We start from the raw sequence: 19,041 nt of genomic DNA, 5'->3' as shown, positions 1-19,041 counted from the left end.
GGAGAGCGTGCTTCCTGTGCCTTATATAGCGGTAAGCCCCGCCCCACCCGGAAATAACCAATGGGATTCAGCCCCAAAAATGATTGATGGAGGTTCTCACGTTGAGTGGCGGGAGAGGCGCTGAGGCCGGGCTGCGATGCCGGACCGAGAGCGACCGCGGCAGCTCCAAACGGGGCGAAAATCAACATAAGAACCGTGAGATTGGTTATTTGCTATAATTAGTGTCACCTCCGCGGTCCGGCAGTGGGCACGGTGTGGGTGGTGAGAGGCTGGGATGACCCCAGAGGTGCCCCGGTTAGTGCGGTTCCAGCGATGGGAGCGGCGGTCGCCCCGGAGTCACCCTCAGCCCGGTACCGGAGCCCCGGAATGTTCTGGAGTCCCCCCAGCCCGGTACTGGAGCCCCGGAATGTCCTGGAGTCCCCCCAGCCCGGTACTGGAGCCCCGGAATGTCCTGGAGTCCCCCCAGCCCGGTACCGGAGCCCCGGGATCGCCCCGGAGTCACCCCCAGCCCGGTACCGGAGCCCCGGGACCGCCCTTGCCCCGCGACTGGCCCGGAAGGAGGGAGAGACAGACGGACACCGGCGGAGGAATCCCCCGGTGTGTGCCCAAGGTAAGGGACAAAATAAAATAAAATAGGCAAAAATGTCACAAATGGTGTGGCTGATCTCTGCTGTCCCCACGTGTCACTTGTCGCCCACACAAATCACAAATCCCCCCAAAAGCGGGGCTGGGATCCCCAGAGACCCCTCCCCATAAACCCGAGCACCCCAGAAATGGGGCTGGGACCCCCAGAGACCCCTCCTCATGGGCCCAGGAATGACAAAAAGACACAAAACTCCAGGAAAACTCTCCTTGGAAACAGCTCCCAGCTCTCCAGTGCCAGCAAGGACAATGCCCCCAGTCCTCTCCTCGCCCAGGGGCCACCAAAACCCATCCAAAACCCACCCTGGGACCACCAAAACCCCCCTGGGGCCACCTGTCCTGGGTGGGCACATCCTGGCGAGGTTCAGGGTTGGCATCCTGGTGGATCCTGGCCAGGAGGGCGATGCCAACCCCCGAGCGCCCACGGGCACCCGCTGTGGGTGGCAGTGCCTGAGGTAGGAGTGGCCCCAGGACACGACATGCAGGGGTGGCCACATGCTGGGAAACGGGGTGGGGATCCCCCAGAATTGAGGAGGGGGCGCTTCCAGTTCATCCAGCTGGGAAAAGCAGCAGCAGCAGCAGAACCCAGAGGGGCTCGTCCTGGTCCTGGGGGCTCATTCTGGTGGCCACAGCTGGATGGTGGCAATGGGAAGTCTCTGCACCCCTCAGCTGGGTTGGCACTGTCCCCATGCCAGGGATTTGGGGGTCCCTGGCACAGCTGGCAATGGGGATGTGGCACCACTAGCCTGGGTGTGGCTCTGGTGGCCACAGCCGGATGGTGACAACTGGGAGGTCTCCGGTGGCCACAGCAATGACAGAAGTGCTGGGAAGTCTCTGCACCCCTCAGCTGGGTTGGCACCATGCCCATGCCAAGGACATGGGGGGTCCTTGATGCCCTGGCACTGGCGGCTAGGTGGGTTTGACCGGTTCTTGCCAGGGTGGGCCTCCTCTGGAGGGGTTCTGGTGGCCACAGCAACAGGAGAAGCTCTGGGAAGTCTCTGCACCCCTCAGCCAGGCTGGCATTGTCCCCGTGCCAGGGATTTGGGGTCCCTGGCACCCTGGCACTGGTGGCAATGAGGATGTGGCCACCACTAGCCCAGGAGGGAGCTCATCTGGTGGATTCCTGGTGGCCACAGCGACAGGAGAAGCTCTGGGAAGTCTCTGCACACCTCAGCCAGGTTGGCACTGTCCCCGTGCCAGGGATTTGGGGTCCCTGGCACCCTGGCACAGCTGGCAATGGGGATGTGGCCCCCCCAGGGGTTTGGGGTCAGTAGAAGTGCTTGCGGCTCTGCTCCTGCCACTTGTTGTAGAGGATGATGCCAATGACGATGGCGAAGACGAGGGCCACCAGCGAGAAGAAGACGATGAGGAACAGGGCCAGGCCACTCATGGGCTCCAGGGGCGCCTCCACTGCGGGACACAGGGGTTTGGGATGGGATTTGGGATGGGATTTGGGGTTTGGGATGGGATTTGGGATGGGATTTGGGGTTTGGGATGGGATTTGGGGTTTGGGATGGGATTTGGGATGGGATTTGAGGCTTGGGATGGGATTTGGGATCTGGGATTTGGGGTTTGGGATGGGATTTGGGATGGGATTTGGGGCTTAGGATGGGATTTAGAATGGGATTTGGGATCTGGGATGGGATTTGGGGTTTGGGATTTGGGGATGTGAGGAACAAGGCCAGGCCACTCATGGGCTCCAAGGGCGCCTCCACTGCGGGACACAGGGATTTGGGATGGGGTTTGGGATGGGATTTGGGGTTTGGGGTGGGATTTGGGATGGGATTTGGGGTTTGGGATGGGATTTAGGATGGGATTTGGGGTTTGGGATGGGATTTGGGGTTTGGGATTTGGGGATGAGGAACAAGGCCAGGCCACTCATGGGCTCCAAGGGCGCCTCCACTGCGGGACAAATGGATTTGGGATTTTGGGGTTTGGGAGTTTAGGATGGGAGTTTGGGATTTTGGGATTTCGGGATGAGAGTGTGCAAGTTTACGGTTTTGGGGCAGGAGTTTGGGATTTGGAGATGAGGAACAGGGCCAGGCCACTCATGGGCTCCAGTGGTGCCTCCACTATGGGACACAGGGATTTGGGGTTTTGGGAGTTTGAGAGTTTTGGATGGGATTTTGGGATGGCACTGGGATTTTGGGACAGGAGTGTGGGATTTTGGGCTGGGATCCAAATATGGAGTTTGGGATGGGATCCAAATTCCCACACAGGAGTTTGGGAGGATGGGATAGGATTTTGGGATGGGATTTTGGATTTTGGGATGGGACATTCCCCAAACCCCACTCACTTCCCGGCAGCCTCAGGTTGTCCACCACGGGCAGGAAAACCTCCCGATCCCGTTTCTCCTCCTCCGGCGTCCGCTCCACCGTCAGCTGGTACAGCTTCAGCGAGATGATGTCGTGGTTGTCTGCAAAAAAAAAAAAAACCCCAAATCCCCTTGTGAACCCCACCTGGACCCCCCAAATCCCCTTGGGAGCCCCCCTGGCCCCCCAGGCCGTACCTGAGAGGTCCCCAGTGACCGAGGATGTCCCAAAGTAGTAGCCCCGGGGCAGGCGCACGCCGGGCACGTCGATGCAGTCCCGCCACTCGTGCTTGCCGTCGATGTCGATCAGCACCTGCCAGGGAACCACCTGAGCCTCTCCCACACCCACCTGGGAATCCCTCCTGGAACCCTCAAATCCACTCAGGAATCCCTCCTGGAACCCTCAAATCCACTCGGGAATCCCACCTGGAGCCTCCAAACCCACTTGGGAATCTCAAATCCACTCAGGAATCCTACCCGGAAGCTCCAAACCTACTCAGATCCCACCTGGAGACCCCAGATCCACTCAGGAATCCCAAACCCACCTGGGAATCCCTCCTAGAACCCTCAAATCCACTTGGGAATCTCAAATCCACTCAGGAATCCCACCTGGAACCCTCAAATCCACTCGGGAATCTCAAATCCACTCGGGAATCCCACCTGGAGCCTCCAAATCTACTGGAGAATCCTAAACCCACTCAGGAATCCCACCTGGAGCCTCCAAATCCACTTGGGAATCTCAAATCCACTCGGGAATCCCACCTGGAGCCTCCAAGTCCACTTGGGAATCTCAAATCCACTCGGGAATCCTACCTGGAAGCTCCAAACCTACTCAGATCCCACGTGGAGACCCCAAATCCACTCAGGAATGCCAAATCCACTTGGGAATCCCACCTAGAATCCTCAAATCGGATCTGGAGCCTCCAAATCTACTTGGGAATGCCACCTGGAACCCTTAAATCTACTCTGGAATCCCACCTGGAACCACCAAATCTACTTAGGAATCCAACCTGGAGCCTCCAGATCCACTCTGGAATCCCACCTGAAATCTCCAAATCCACTCAGGAATCCCAAATACAACTGGTAAATCCCATCTGGAACCCTCAAATCCACTTGGGAATCCGACCTGGAACCTCCAAACCTACTCAGATCCCACCTGGAGCCCCAAATCCTCTAGGGAATCCCAAATCCACTTGGGAATCCCAAATGCTCTTTGGAATCCCACCTGGAACCCTCAAATCCCATCAGGAGCCTCCAAATCTACTCTAGAATCCCAAATCCACTTGGGAACCCCACCTGGAACCTTCAAATCCCACCTGGATCCCCCAAATCCCACCTGAAGACCCCTCACACTGACCGTGAGTCTCTTCTTGACGTAGCGGATGACCAGGAAGGTGTCGTGGTGCAGGTTGCTCACCATGGCGGTGGAACCCCAAATCCATTCGGGAACCCCATCTGGAACCTCCAAACCCACCCAGATCCCACCTGGAACCCCCAAATCCACTGGGGAACCCCACCTGGAGCCCCCACACTGACCACGAGCCTCCTCTTGACGTAGGAAGGTGTCGTGGTGCAGGTTGCACACCACGGCGGTGCAGCACCTTGGAATCCCACCAGGAACCTCCAAGCCCAGCCAGATCCCTCCTGGAACATCCAAACCCACCCAGATCCCACCTGGAGCCCCCAAATCCACCCAAAGACCCCTCACACTGACCGTGAGCCTCCTCTTGACGTAGCGGATGACCAGGAAGGTGTCGTGGTGCAGGTTGCGCACCATGGCGGTGCAGCCGCCCAGCTCGGTGGGGCGCCCGTCGCGGTCGTGGTCGTAGGTCAGCGAGCCGTTGTTCACCATGGCCGAGATGTAGGGGAACACGCGCTGCCCGGGGGGGGGAAAAAATGGGATTGGGATCCTGCAGGAGGTTTGGGATCGCGGGGAGGGATGTGGGGTGGGGATGGAGCTGTTCGGTGGAAGAGCAGAGTGATCCCAAAGTTCTACAACCGTGATCCCAAAGTTCTACAACCACGATCCCAAAAGTTCTACAACCGTGATCCCAAAGTTCTACAACCACGATCCCAAAAGTTCTACAGCCAATGTGGGAATGACCCCAAAGTCTTTCAACTGACACTGGAATGATCCCAAAGTTCTCCACCCCACAGGAGTCAGCTCAGTGCAAGAGCAGAGCGATCCCAAAGTTCTCCAACCACAACCCCAAAGTCCTTCCGTGATGCCAAACTCCTTCAACCAACACTGGAACGATCCCAAAATTCTCCAACCTACACTGGAATGACCCCAAAGTCCTTCACCCAACAGGTGCCAGCTCAGTGCAAGACCAGAGTGATCCCAAAGTTCTCCAACAGCGACCCCAAAGTCCTTCACCCCAGAGATCTGCTCAACACAACACTGGAACGATCCCAAAGTTCTCCAACTAACATGGAAATGATCCCAAAGTTCTCCACCCCACAGAGATCTGCTCAACACAACATGGGAACAATCTCAAAGTTCTCATCCCACAGAAGTCATGTCAGTGGAAGAGCAGAGTGATCCCAAAGTTCTCCAACCATGAACCCAAAGTCCTTCAAGCAATGTGAGAATGATCCCAAGGTCCTCCAGCCCACTAAGATCTGCTCAACACAACATGGGAATGATCCCCAAGTTCTCCAACCTACACTGGAACGATCCCAAAGTTCTTCACCCCACAGGAATCAGCTCAGTGAGAGACCAGAGTGATCCCAAAGTTCTCCAACCGTGGTCCCAAAGTCCTACAGCCAATGTGGGAATGATCCCAAAGTCCTTCAAGAAACGTGGGAATGATCCCAAAGTCCTTCACCCACAGAGATCTCAACACAACACTGGAATGACCCCAAAGTTCTCCAACTAACATGGAAATGATCCCAGAGTCCTCCACCCCACAGAGATCTGCTCAACACAACATGGGAACCATCCCAAAGTTCTCCAACCAACACTGGAATGATCCCAAAGTCCTTCATCCCAAATGATCTCCTCAAAAACCACCGGGCTGACCCCAAACTCCACTCCTGGGGATCCCAAACCCCAAAAATCTCCTCAAACACCACTGGGATGAAGCCAAGGTCCATCCCTGCGGATCCCAAACCGCAAGAATCTCCTCAAACACCACCGGGATGACCCAAGGTCCATCCCTCAGGATCGTCCCCCACCAATCCAGCAGCGAGCCCCCATGTCCATGCAGCCTCTCCCGGCTCCCCCAGGGGTTCCAGGAGCTCCAGGTGGGACAGCAGAAGGCAGTACCTGGTTTCCAGGGCTGTACCTCCTCTTCTGAGCCTGCCCTCCAGGATTAGCACAAAGCAAGAGAGAGCAACACAGTCACAGAGTCCAGCAGGGCCCAAAACCACGGAAAATTCGCTTCTCCTCCTTTCTGGAGCTCCTTTTGTCCTTTCTGGAGATCTTTGTGACCTTCTAGAGGTCTTTTTGTCCTTGTGGAGGCTCCTTTTGGAACTCTTTTGGACTTTTTGGAGCTCTTTTGGTGTTTCTGGAGCTCTTTTTGATCTTATGGAACTCTGATTTTTTTGGAGCTCTTTATGACCTTCTAGAGATCTTTTTGTCCTTTTGGAGGTCTTTTTGATTTTTTGGAGCTTTTTTTGTCCTTCTGGGGCTCTTTTTGATCTTTTTGGAGAGCTTTATGACCTTTTAGATCTCTTTTTGATCTTTTAGATCTCTTCTTAATTTTTTGGAGCTCTTCTTAACTTTTTGGAGCTCTTTTTGATTTTTTAGAGCTCTTTTGGACCTTTTTTTGGAGCTCTTTTTGACCTTTTTGGAAATATTTTTTTTATTTTTTTGGAGCTCAGCTCGAAAATCCTCTCCCAATTTCCCTGACCAAAAAAAAAAAAAAATGGAAAAGGAATGGGAAGAGGAGGAGGAGGAGGAGGAAGAAGGAGCTCAGAGGATGAAGAGCTGCGTGTGACACTGGTGGCTCTCACCTCCTGCTGCTTCTCCTCGTTGGGATACGTGTCCACGAACACTCCCAGCCCCAGGAAGTTGTCCTTGCTCCCAAAAACGGGTCCTGGAAGGGGAAAAGAAACGTTGGGAAGCTCAGGGAAGAAGCTTGTCACTGGTCTGGGAAAGTCTTCAAGGACCAAGGACCATCCAGTCCCATCTCGTGGATGTTTTCCATGAGTCCAGGTTGCTCCAAACCCTCTCCAAGGTGTCCCCAAGCCCTATCCAAGGGGTCCCAGGAGTCCCCAAAGACCTGTCCAAGGTGTCCCCCAAGTCCAGGTTGCCCCAAACCCTCTCCAAGGTGTCCCCAAACCCTGTTCCAAGGCATCCAAGGTGTCCCCAAGACCTGTCCAAGGTGTCTCCCCAATTCCAGGTTGCTCTAAGTCCTGTCCAAGGTGTCCCCAAAGCCTCTGAAAGGCGTCCCACGTGTCCCTAGACCTTCTCCAAGGTGTCCCAGGTGTTCTCAAAGCCCTATCCAAGATGTCCAAGGTGTCCCCTAACCCTCTCCAAGGTGTCCCCAACGCCCTGTCCAAGGTCTCCCCCAAGTCCAGGTTGCTCCAAACCCTGTCCAAGGTGTCCAAGGTGTCCCAGGTGTCCCCAAGACCTGTCCAAGCCCTATTCAAGGTGTCCCCAAGCCCTCTCCAAGGTGTCCCAGGTGTCCCCATGCCCTGTCCCCAGGCAGGGACGGTGCTGACCCGGCTGCATCCTGTCCTTGGTGTACCAGATGGCGAATCCATCTCCGTTGAGGTTCTTCTTGCCCTGCCCGTGGATCTTGAAGTGCACCTGCATCTCCCAGTCCCGCAGGTAGCAGGGCTGGCAGGGAGGGGAAAAAAGGGGGAAATTTGGGGATTCCTCATTCCCTAAATCCACATCCACCTTCCCCAGGGCTCCCTTCACTGAATCCTGGATGATTAATCCCAAAGAAACCATTGTTAATCCCAAAAAAACATCATTAATCCCAGGAAATTGGTTGTCACCCGAGGGTTGAACACTGAGGGAGCAACTCCCACAAAATCCGGGAAAGCAGCAGGAAAAGCTCAGGAGCAGCTGCTAATTGCAGTTATTAATTAGCTGCCAATTAATTCCGTGCTCTGAGGGAGCCCTGGAAGTTTTTGGGATACATAATTCCAAGGAAAAATCTGATTCCTGCTTTGGGAACCCAATTCCCACTCTGGGAATCCCTCTCCTGATCCTCTCCCTTTGCTAACCCTGCCCCAATCCCAATTCTGATCCTGATCTTCTCCCTCTCCTAACGCTGCCCCAGTCCCAGTTTTGATCCCAATCCCGATCCTGACTCTCTCCCCCATCCCATGGACCCCATCCCATCCCATCCCATCCCATCCCATCCCACGGATCCCATCCCACAGATCCCATCCCACAGATCCCATCACATCCCACTCCATGGATCCCATCCCATCCCGGTCCCTCCTCTCCCGCCCCGGTCCCGGTGCCCCCGCTCACCACCCGGTTCCACACGGCTCCCTGCTTGCTCTGCACGTCGGGGGTGAGGCGGATGAACTGGGTCATGACCATGGCGTTGCCCAGCAGGTCCCAGAGCCCCGAGCTGGCCGAGCCCACACCTGCGGCCCACACGAACCGTCGGTACCGGCCATCGGCACCGGGTACCCGCCACCGTCCGCCGGCGCCGCCCGCCCTCCCCGCTCACCCTGGTACGGCTTGGACAGCGAGTGCTCGCGTTTGAGGTGCTCCTCGGTCTGCTCGGCCGCCGTCCCGCCGAGCCCCAGCAGCACGGCCAGCAGGGCCAGCCCGGCCCGCCACCGGCCCGCCGCCGCCATCTTCCCTCGCCGCGCCGCGGCCCGCCCCGCGAGCCCATTGGCTGGCACGCACCTCTGTCCCCGCTCACTAGGGGAAACACCAAAGATGATTGGGTAAATAACCTGTCAGTCAGCTGGATGTGCGAGGCGGTGATGGGTAATGTAGTTCCGGCGCCGGGTGATGGCAGCCCCCATGGAGCTGAGTGACCTCCCTTCTCCCGGGTCCTAGCGCCACCCCCGAGGTCCTGGTGCCACCCCGGGGCGAGTGACGTCACACGGGGCGTGTCCTTGTGCCCCCAGCAGCGTGACTCCCTCAGCGTGGGCGTGGCCCGCCAGGTGACGTCACCGCGCGGGTGCCCCCAGAGTCGCTTCTCCCTGTTGCGGGGTGTGACGTCACATCAAAGGTGTCACCGAGAGGGCGCGGCCACAGGAGTGACCGGGGGCGTGGTCCTGTGCGTAACGTCACAGCAGGGGCATGTCTCTTTAAGAGTTTCGCTACACCTCGTGAGGCGGGGCCGTGTCTCTGCGTGACGTCATTGCCGAGGGCGTGGTCTTTTACTTCTGGGGCGCGGCCAGAGTGTCCCTCCCCCTGCTGGGTCCTGTTCCGTGTGTGACGTAACCGCCCAAGGCGTGGCCAGAGCGTCCTTCCCCTCCTCTGGGTGGTGTTCCACGTATGACGTCACCCCGGGAGTGACCTAATTGAACCATCTAGAGCGCGCCCGGAGTGACGTCACTCTTTAGCGGGCGTGCCCAACCGGCCGCCGTTCCCCGAGGGGGCGTGTCCTAGGTGACGTCACCCTCGAGGGGGCGTGCCCAACCGGCCGCCGTTCCCCGCGCGTGACGTCACCGCGCGGCCGCGTCCGCCCGTGCGTGACGCTCCCGCCAGTGCCCAACATGGCGGCGGGCGGCGGCGGCGGCGGCTGTGGGGGGACCCCGCTCTCGCCGGGCCCGTTCCTGCCGCCGCTGCTGCTGCTGCTGGCGCTGCCCGGCGGCGCCGTGCCCGCGGCCGACACCGTGGTGCTGGGGCTGCGCCTGGAGGAGAGCACCAAACCGGCGGCGGCGGCCGCGGTGGCACCGGCGGGGGCGGCCGAGCGCGGGCCCATCCGCCTCACGGAAGGCAGCGAGGCCTTGCTGCGCCTCTACGGGCTGGGGCTGGGCCCCGGCGCCGCCGAGCGCGTGGCCTTCGCCGAGCTGCGGCCGGGCGGCAACGCCTCGAGCGGCAACGCCACGTGCCAGGAGCGCTCGCAGGACCTGGTGGTGCGGCCGGGCCCCGCCGAGCCCCGCGACACCTCGGCCCTGCTGCGGGTGCGGGTGCAGCCGCTGCGCAAGGACGAGCGGGCCAAGACGTACGTGCTGTGCTCGCAGCGGCGGCCCGGGCAGCCCTGGCTGCCGCACCAGGGCCCCGACGGGCACGTGCTGGTGCTGGAGGAGAAGAAGTCGCTGCTGCCGCTGTGGCTGCAGGTGATTCTGATCGCGGGCTTGTTGGTGCTCTCGGGGATGTTCAGCGGGCTCAACCTGGGCCTGATGGCGCTGGACCCCATGGAGCTGAGGATCGTGCAGAACTGCGGCACCGACAAGGAGAAGCGTTACGCCCGCAAGATCGAGCCCATCCGCAGGAAAGGGAATTACCTGCTGTGCTCGCTGCTGCTGGGCAACGTGCTGGTGAACACCACGCTGACCATCCTGCTGGACGACCTGATCGGCTCTGGCATCGGCGCCGTGGTGGCCTCCACCATCGGCATCGTCATCTTCGGCGAGATCGTGCCGCAGGCGCTGTGCTCGCGCCACGGGCTGGCCGTGGGCGCCAACACCATCGTGGTCACCAAGTTCTTCATGCTGGTCACCTTCCCGCTGTCCTACCCCATCAGCAAGCTGCTGGACTGCATCCTGGGCCAGGAGATCGGCACCGTGTACAACCGCGAGAAGCTGGTGGAGATGCTGAAGGTGACGGAGCCCTACAACGACCTGGTGAGGGAGGAGCTCAACATGATCCAGGGCGCGCTGGAGCTGCGCACCAAGACGGTGGAGGACGTGATGACCCCGCTGCAGAACTGCTTCATGATCAACAGCGACGCCATCCTGGACTTCAACACCATGTCGGAGATCATGGAGAGCGGCTACACGCGCATCCCGGTCTACGAGGACGAGAGGTCCAACATCATGGACATCCTCTACGTCAAGGACCTGGCCTTCGTGGATCCCGACGACTGCACGCCCCTCAAGACCATCACCAAGTTCTACAACCACCCCGTGCACGTGGTGTTCCACGACACCAAGCTGGACGCCATGCTGGAGGAGTTCAAAAAGGGTGAGGAGGGGCTGGGAGGGCAATCCCAGGGGGTTTGGTCTCCAGGGTTGGAGCTGTCCAGGCCAGAGTGGCCACAGACACAAGGGGACGAGTGACAGCTCAGGGACAGACAGGAGGTCACCAAATTTAAGGTTCCATCCTACCCAAACCATTCCATAAATCCACGTTCTGGTTTAGGTGGGATTTTGGGAAGGAATCCTTCCTTTTTGGGGCTGGTGAGGGACATTTAGGGACTCTTAAATCCCTCCAGAGACATTTAGGGATTCCCAAATCCCTCCAGGGATGAATGAAGGATTCCCAAACCCCTCCAGGGACATTTAGGGATTCCTAAACCCCTCCAGGGGTGATTGAGGAATTCCTGAACCCCTCCAGGGACATTTAGGGACTCCCAAACCCCTCTAGGGACATTTAGGGGTTCCGAAACCCTTCCTGAGGTGATTTAGGGATTCCCAAACCCCTCCAGGGATGATTGAGGGATTCCTAAACCCCTCTAGGGGTGATTTAGGGATTCCTAAACTCTTCCAGGGGTGATTTTGATCCCTCCAGGGACATTTAGGGGTTCCCAAACCCCTCTGGGTGTGGGGGAACATTTGGGACGTGCATTCCCAGTCCGGCCCAGTCCCCACACCAGTGAGGGCTGAGGGCTGCTGGGCTCGGGGTTGTGGTGGCTGCTGGCAGAGGCTTTCCCTGCCCCAATCCTGATTAAGGGATTTAGGCTCCCTCTTTGCTCCCTTCCTTCCTTCCGGGCACAAATCCCAGCCCGGCTCAGGAGCCGGGAATTGGCGGGGCTGGGAATTTGTGGGGCTGGGAATTTGTGGTGTTGGGGTTTTGGAGGTGACCCCACAAATTCCTGCTGGGTTCAGGAGCTCCTTGACCTGCTCAGGGCCTGGGTCAGAGGCAGGAGAGGAGTAATTAAAGCGTTTGCGTTAATTGTGGGGTTGGAGCTGTGCCCTGGGGCGGTGGGGATGTCACTGGTGCTGCTGCCCTTAGGGGGACAATTCCTTCCCATCTCCGGGGTTTGAGTGGGGAATTTCCCTCTGGAGATGGGATGGCAGAGCTGGGAATGTTCTCCTGGAGCTGGGAATGATCACCTGGAGCTGGGAATGTTCTCCTGGAGCTGGGAATGGTCTCCTGGAGCTGGGAGTGGTCTCCTGGAGATGGGAATGGTCACCTGGAGCTGGGAATGTTCTCCTGGAGCTGAGAATGTTCTCCTGGAGATGGGAATGGTCACCTGGAGCTGGGAATGGTCACCTGGAGATGGGGATGGTCACCTGGAGAAGGGAGAGCTGGGAATGTTCTCCTGGAGATGGGAATGGTCTCCTGGAGATGGGAATGGTCACCTGGAGCTGGGAATGGTCACCTGGAGCTGGGAGTGTTCTCCTGGAGAAGGGAAGGCTCCAAGGAGAGCTCAGAACCCTCCAGGAGAGCTGGAGAGGGACTGGGGACAAGGGATGGAGGGACAGGACACAGGGAATGGCTCCCAAATGGAAGAATGGGGATTTTAATGGGATTTTGGGAAGGAATTCCTGGTTGGGATGGAATTCCAAGGCCCAGAGGGACTGGATGAGCCCTGAGGTCCCTCCCAGCCACTCCAGCATTCCATGAACCCCTCCAGGGACATTTAGGGATTCCCAAACCCCTCCAGGGACCTCCCTGTTCCTCCCCCAGCCCATTTGGGGTTCCTGGGGTTTGTCCCCCCCTTGGTGACCCCAGCCTGCCCTCCCTGGAGCCCTTTGGCCGTGTTTGCTGTGCCACAGCCACTCCCAGGCTGCTCATCCTGACTCACCTGTCCCCACCTGTCCCACCCCACCCGTCCCCAGCTGTCCCCACCCAGGTGGCCCCATCAGAAATGGTGCAATCGTTTCTCCAGCCCTGCAGGCACCAACTTTTCCTGGCCCTGCAGGCGAGGGAGGAGCGAAAATGGGATCTGGGATCCCCTGAAATCCCAGATTTTCCTAATCAGCTAAAATTCCCCTAAAATCAGCTTTTCCCCAGTGCCCAGGAGCTGGTGGGGAATGGAATTAAAGGGTGGGGAAGGTCAGGGAGGGAAGGTTTGGGGTGGGGATGGAGGAGGACACGGTGGGGACAAAGAGGGGATTTATTTTGGGATCAGGGAAGGTTTGGGGTGGAGATGGAGCAGGACGAGGTGGGGACACTCAGGTGAGGACAGTTTGGGATTTGTTTTGGGATTTATTTGGGATCAGGGCAGGTTTGGGGTGGAGAGGGAGCAGGACAAGTTGGGGACACTCAGGTGAGGACAGTTTGGGATTTGTTTTGGGATTTGGGATTTATTTGGGATCAGGGCAGGTTTGGGATGGAGATGGAGCAGGACGAGGTGGGGACACTCAGGTGGGGAAAGGGAATCCCTGGTGGGGACGGTGACATCCCAGGAACCCCAGGCTGATCCCACACCCCAAGGTGCCTTCAGCCTCACGGGCACCTCTTCCCCGGCTTTAACGGGGTTAATTAGTGTCATTACATTGGAGGTTTAATTAGTGTCATTACATTGGAGGTTTAATTAGTGTCATTACTCTGGGAGGGAGCCCAGCCCAAGGGCTGGTTCAGGTTTTAATGAGTTTATTGCTCCAGGGAGGGATGGGATGGGCTGGGACAGGGTGGGGACATGGAAGGGTGGGGACATCCCATGTCTGGGACATCTTGGGGACATCCCAGGGCTGGAGACATCCCAAGGTTGGGAGATCCTGAGGACATCCCAGGGCTGGAACATTTTGGGGACATCCCGTGGCTGGGACATCCTGTGGACATCCATGGTTGGGACATCCTGGGGACATCCTGAGGACATCCCAGGGCTGGGACATCTTAGGGACATCCCAGTGCTGGGGACGACCCAAGGTTGGGAGATCCTGGGGACGTCCCATGGTTCAGACATCTTGGGGACATCCTGGGGACATCCCATGGCTGGGACATGCTGGGGACATGGAAGGGTGGGGACATCCCAGGGCTGGGACATCTTGGGGACATCCCATGGTTGGGAGATCCTGAGGACATCCCATGGTTGGGACATCCTGGAGATGTCCCTTGCTTGGAACACCCTGGGGACATCTCAGGGCTGGGACATCCTGGGGACACCCTGGACATCCCAGGGCTGTCCCATTCCAACCCCCCGTGTCCACAGGGAAGTCCCACCTGGCCATCGTGCAGAAGGTGAACAACGAGGGTGAGGGTGACCCCTTCTATGAGGTGCTGGGGCTGGTGACGCTCGAGGACGTCATCGAGGAGATCATCAAGTCGGAGATCCTGGATGAGTCTGACACCTACAGTAGGTTTGGGGCTCCCCCACAATCCCATTTTGGGGGTTCCTGGTGGTCTCCTGGAGGTGACCCCGCTGCTCCCCACAGTTGACAACCGCAGCAGGAAGAAGGTGTGCAACCACAAGAACCGGCGGGACTTCTCGGCCTTCAAGGACCCCGACAACGAGCTGAAGGTCAAGGTGTCACCTCAGCTCCTGCTGGCCGCCCACCGCTTCCTGTCCACCGGTCAGTGTGGCTGTCCCAGGGCTGGACATCCTGGGGACATCCCATGGTTGGGACATCTCAGGGTTTGGGACATGCTGGGGACATCCCATAGCTTGGATATCCCAGGGTTTGGGACATCTGGGGACATCCCATGGCTGGGACATGCTGGGGACATCCCATGGTTGGGACATCTTGGGGACATCCCATGGCTGGGACATCTCAGGGCTCAGCATGTCCTGGGGACATCCCATGGCTGGGACATGCTGGGGACATCCCATGGCTTGGACATCCCAGGGTTTGGGACATGCTGGGGACATCCCATGGCTTGGACATCCCAGGGTTTGGGACATCCCGGGCACATCCCAAGGTTGAGAGATCTTGGGGACTGGAGGCTCTTGGAGCTGGAGGAGCTCACAAAGTCCTTGTGTCCCCTCTGGTCACTCCAAGCAGAAATTTTGGCTCTTGTCCCATTTTTTGTTGTGTCCATCCCACCCAAAATGGGAGAGGACAAGGTTGAGGATGGGTGTCCTGGTGCCTTGGGTCTTGATGGCTTCTTTGGGACATCTGGGATGGCCATCCTGGCCCTTTGGAGTCCTCCAGGATGGGAATTCCAGCCCCAAGGGTCTCCTAGACCATCCCAGGATTGGAATTCCAGCCCCAAGGGTCTCCTAGACCATCCCAGGATGGACACTCACTTCCACCTGGAGGGATTAAAACCATCCCTGACCTTCTCCCCTCTCCAGAGGTGACTCTCTTCACCCCCAACTTCATCTCGGAGAAGATCCTGCTGCGGCTCCTCAAGTACTCCGACGTCATCCAGGAGCTGAAGTTCGACGAGGAGAACAAGAAATCCCCACGGCACTTCCTGTACTGCAAGAACAAACCGGCCGACTACTTCATCCTCATCCTGCAGGTGAGGCACCTCGAGGGACCTCGGGCTCGGGGGTTTGGGGAGTTCCTGAGGGACCTCAGACCATGGGGTTTGGGGAGTTCCTGAGGGATCTCATCCCATGGGGTTTGGGGGGTTCCTGAGGGGTTTGGGGAGTTCCTGAGGGATTTGGGGAGTTCCTGAGGGACCTCAGCCTCAGGGTTTGCAACAATTCCTGAGGGACCTCAGACCTTGAGGTTTGGACAATTCCCATGGGATTTGGACAGTTCCTGTGGGATCTCATCCCTTGGGATTTGGACAATTCCTGTGGGATTTGGACAATTCCCATGGGATCTCATCCCTTGGGTTTTGGACAATTCCCATGGCATCTCTTCCCTTGGGATTTTGACAATTCTCATGGGATTTCATCCCTTAGGGTTTGGACAATTCCTATGGGATCTCCTCCCTCGAGGTTTTTACAATTCCCATGGCATCTCTTCCCTTGGGATCTGGACAATTCCCATGGGATCCCATCCCTTGGGACCTGGACGTGGACCTTCGTTGTTTCTCCCTGCAGGGCAAGGTGGAGGTGGAGGCCGGCAAGGAGTGCATGAAGTTCGAGGCAGGAGCCTTTTCCTACTATGGGGTGATGGCCCTGAGTCCTCCTCCAGGATCTGGTGAGCATCTCCAGAACCTTCCCGGGATGCCCAGGTTGGAGCTGGAGCTGGGAATGGGAGATTCCAGAGGTTCCAAACCCCATCAGTGTCCTGGGGTTTAGGTTTAACAGAGGTTTAGGTTTAGGTTTAGGGTGGGATTCCAGAAGTTAAACTCCTATCCCCTGTGGAGAATGGGATTCTTGTTAAATCTCCATTGTTAGGAAGAGTTCTGGAATCCTACCTTAAACCTAAACCCAAATCTAAACCTCCAAGAGGGAATTCCAGAAACACATTCTGGATTTAGAATAGTGCAGAAAATTGGATTCTTGTTAAACCTGCCCTGTTAGGAAGAGTTTAATTTTCACAATCCCACCTTAAACCTAAACTGCCAGAAGACAATTCCAGGAACCCTTTCTGCCTTTAGAATGGGGCTGAAAATGGGATTCTTGTTAAACCTCTACTGCTAGGAAGAGTTTAACTTCCACAATCACATCTTAAACCTAAAGCTTATCCTCCATGAGGGAATTCCAGAAACCCATTCTGGCTTTAGAACAGGTAGAAAATGGGATTCTTGTTAAACCTGCCCTGTTAGGAAGAGTTTAACTTCCACAATCCCATCCTAAGCCTAAACTTAAACCTAAATCTGAACCTCCATGAGGGAATTCCAGAAACCCATTCTAGATTTAAAACAGGGTGGAAAATGGGATTCTTGTTAAACCTGCCCTGTTAGGAAGAGCTTAATTTTCACAATCCCACCTTAATCCTAAACCTAAACTTCCACAAGAAAATTCTAGAAACCCTTTCTGCCTTTAGAATGGGGCTGAAAATGGGATTCTTGTTAAACCTCTACTGCTAGGAAGAGTTTAACTTCCACAATCACATCTTAAACCTAAACCTCCACAAGGCAATTCCAGAAACCCAAAGAGTTCTGCCTTCAGAACGGGGTGAAAAACCCAAATTAAGGGGACGAGCTCTTGGGCATGGGTAGAAAAGTTGGAATTGGGAGTGTTGGGAAGGACCAGAGGATGACCCCAGCCCCTCCTGCCCCCCCAGAGATCCGATCCCCGTCCCACATGAGCGGCCTGAACCGCTCGGCCTCGCTGAGCTACCACGAGCGCTCGGACTCCATCTCGTCGCCGGTGAGCGGCAGCAACAACCAGCTCAACGCGGGCGGCGCGCAGTACGTGGCCGACTTCAGCGTGCGCGCCCTCACCGACCTGCAGTTCGTCAAGGTGAGCGGTCCCGGATGGAACAGGGCTGGGGATGGGAGGAACCCTGTGGGACGGGAGGAACCCTGTGGGAGGGGATTCCTGACCCATCTGGGGTGGGAGAATCCTTTGAGTTGGGATTCCTGAGCCATCAGGGCTGGGAGAACCCTCTGGGATGGGAGGAACCCTTTGGGATGGGATTCCTGACCCATCAGAGCTGGGAGAGCCCTTGGAGATGGGATTCCTGACCCATCTGGGGTGGGAGAACCCTTTGGGATGGGAGGAACCCTTTGGGATGGGATTCTCGACCCATCACCCCATTGCCAACCCCTCAGGGCCTGGAAAACTCTTTGGGATGGGAATTTCCCCCTTTGCCCTCTCCCACCCCATTTTAGGATGAGAATTCCATCCATGCCCCATTTTAGGATGGGAATTCCATCCATGCCCCATTGTGGGATGGGAATTCCAACACTTTGAAGTCTACTACCCCATTTTGGGATGGAAATTCATCAGTGCCACCTATGGGTTCTCCTACCCCATTTTAGGGTGGGAATTCCATCAGTGCCCCATTTTGGGATGGGAATTCCATTGATGCCCAATTTTTGGATGGGAATTCCAAACCTTTGGGGTCTCCAACCCCATTTTGGGGTGGGAATTCCATTGATGCCCCACTCTGGGATGGGAATTCCATCAATATCCCATTTTGGGGTGGGAATTCCATTGATGCCCCATTGTGGGATGGGAATTCCATTCGTGCCCCATTTTGGGGTGGGAATTCCATCGATGCCCCACTCTGTGATGGGAATTCCGTCCCTGTGGGCTCTCCTGCCCCCTCTGTGATGGGAATTCCGTCCCTGTGGGCTCTGCTGCCCCATTTTGGGATGGCAGTTCCATCCCTGTGGGCTCTCCTGCCCCCTCTGTGATGGGAATTCCGTCCCTTTGGGGTCTCCTGCCCCATTTTGGGATGGCAGTTCCATCCCTTTGGGCTCTCCTGCCCCATTTTGGGACGGCAGTTCCATCCCTGTGGGCTCTGCTGCCCTCTGTGACGCCCCCCGCCCCGTCCCACGCGCTGTCCCGCGCAGATCACGCGGCAGGAGTACCAGAACGGGCTGCTGGCGTCGCGCATGGACAGCTGTCCCCAGTCCCCCGACGGCGGCGCCCCCAGGGCCGAGCCGGGCGCGGCGGAGAGGACGGAGAGGACGGAGAGGACGGAGGCGCCGGCGCCGGCCGACGAGACCACGAGCCTGCTGAACGAGAGGAACTGCCTGAGCCGGCGCGGCAACCACAGCGGCACCGAGAACATCTGACCCCGGCCGCGCCGGCCGCCTCGGCGAGCCCGGCGTGCACGGACCTTCCCGGTGGGAGCAGGAGGAGGAGGAGGAGCTGGAGGGGATGGAGGAGCTGGAGGAGCTGGGATCGCTGCTGCTGTTCCGGCCCGGCTCGCGGGCACGGCGCGGGCACGGCGCGGGCACGGCGCCGACGGCTCAGGGAGCTCCGGGGTGGGGTGGGGGCACCACCGTGGGGACCCTGGGGTGGGCACCCCAACCCTACCAGGGGACCTGGGATGGACATGGACACCCCAACCCTGCCAGGGGACCTGGGATGGACATGGACACCCCAACTCTTCTAGATCTGGGATGGACATGGACATCCCAACTCTTCTAGATCTGGGATGGACATCCCAGCCTTTCAGGAGACCTGGGATGGACATGGACATCCTGATCCTGCCAGGAATCCCAGGATAGACATCCTAACCCTGCAGGAGACATGGGATGGACATGGACATCTCAACCCTGCCAGGGGACCTGGGATGGACATGGACAC

At 57.7% G+C, this 19,041-nt stretch overlaps 2 protein-coding genes across 3 annotated transcripts; one reads left to right on the top strand and one right to left on the bottom strand.

Annotated features, from left to right (window-relative positions):
• Positions 1–697: 697 nt before the first annotated feature.
• LMAN2L (lectin, mannose binding 2 like) lies at positions 698–8,722 on the bottom strand. Of its 2 annotated transcripts, XM_058042537.1 has the most exons (9): positions 8,593–8,722; positions 8,388–8,506; positions 7,622–7,739; positions 6,911–6,993; positions 6,222–6,254; positions 4,668–4,829; positions 3,152–3,266; positions 2,939–3,058; positions 700–2,052 (listed from the first exon to the last, which is right to left on the bottom strand). In XM_058042537.1, exons 1-9 carry the CDS (start codon positions 8,720–8,722, stop codon positions 1,910–1,912), a joined length of 1,023 nt encoding a protein of 340 aa, XP_057898520.1. In that variant the 3' UTR covers positions 700–1,909. The 2 variants fall into 2 exon arrangements, with proteins under 2 accessions (XP_057898521.1, XP_057898520.1); XM_058042538.1 differs by lacking the exon at positions 6,222–6,254 and having other exon boundaries at positions 698–2,052.
• Positions 8,723–9,595: 873 nt separating this feature from the next.
• On the top strand, positions 9,596–18,654 carry CNNM4 (cyclin and CBS domain divalent metal cation transport mediator 4). Its single transcript, XM_058042321.1, has 7 exons — positions 9,596–11,009; positions 14,146–14,289; positions 14,369–14,506; positions 15,229–15,398; positions 15,931–16,030; positions 17,063–17,241; positions 18,300–18,654. The coding sequence occupies exons 1-7, from the start codon at positions 9,596–9,598 to the stop codon at positions 18,522–18,524; spliced, it is 2,370 nt and encodes a 789-aa protein (XP_057898304.1). The 3' UTR covers positions 18,525–18,654.
• Positions 18,655–19,041: the final 387 nt, after the last annotated feature.

This window comes from Melospiza georgiana, chromosome 31 (genome assembly GCF_028018845.1).
Source record: "Melospiza georgiana isolate bMelGeo1 chromosome 31, bMelGeo1.pri, whole genome shotgun sequence".
NCBI lineage: Eukaryota > Metazoa > Chordata > Aves > Passeriformes > Passerellidae > Melospiza > Melospiza georgiana.
This window is presented reverse-complemented; position numbering and strand designations above follow the sequence as displayed.

Bases quoted from the DNA above. Each gene is read 5' to 3' on its own strand.
- LMAN2L (XM_058042537.1), bottom strand. From the start codon at position 8,722: ATGGCGGCGGCGGGCCGGTGGCGGGCCGGGCTGGCCCTGCTGGCCGTG. The intron at 6,255-6,910 runs GTGAGAGCCACC...CCTGGAGGGCAG, and splicing joins ACGAGGAGAAGCAGCAGGAG to GCTCAGAAGAGGAGGTACAG. The intron at 2,053-2,938 runs GTGAGTGGGGTT...TGTGTCCCGCAG, and splicing joins CAACCTGAGGCTGCCGGGAA to TGGAGGCGCCCCTGGAGCCC.
- CNNM4 (XM_058042321.1), top strand. From the start codon at position 9,596: ATGGCGGCGGGCGGCGGCGGCGGCGGCTGTGGGGGGACCCCGCTCTCG. The intron at 11,010-14,145 runs GTGAGGAGGGGC...CCGTGTCCACAG, and splicing joins GCTGGAGGAGTTCAAAAAGG to GGAAGTCCCACCTGGCCATC. The intron at 14,290-14,368 runs GTAGGTTTGGGG...TGCTCCCCACAG, and splicing joins GGATGAGTCTGACACCTACA to TTGACAACCGCAGCAGGAAG.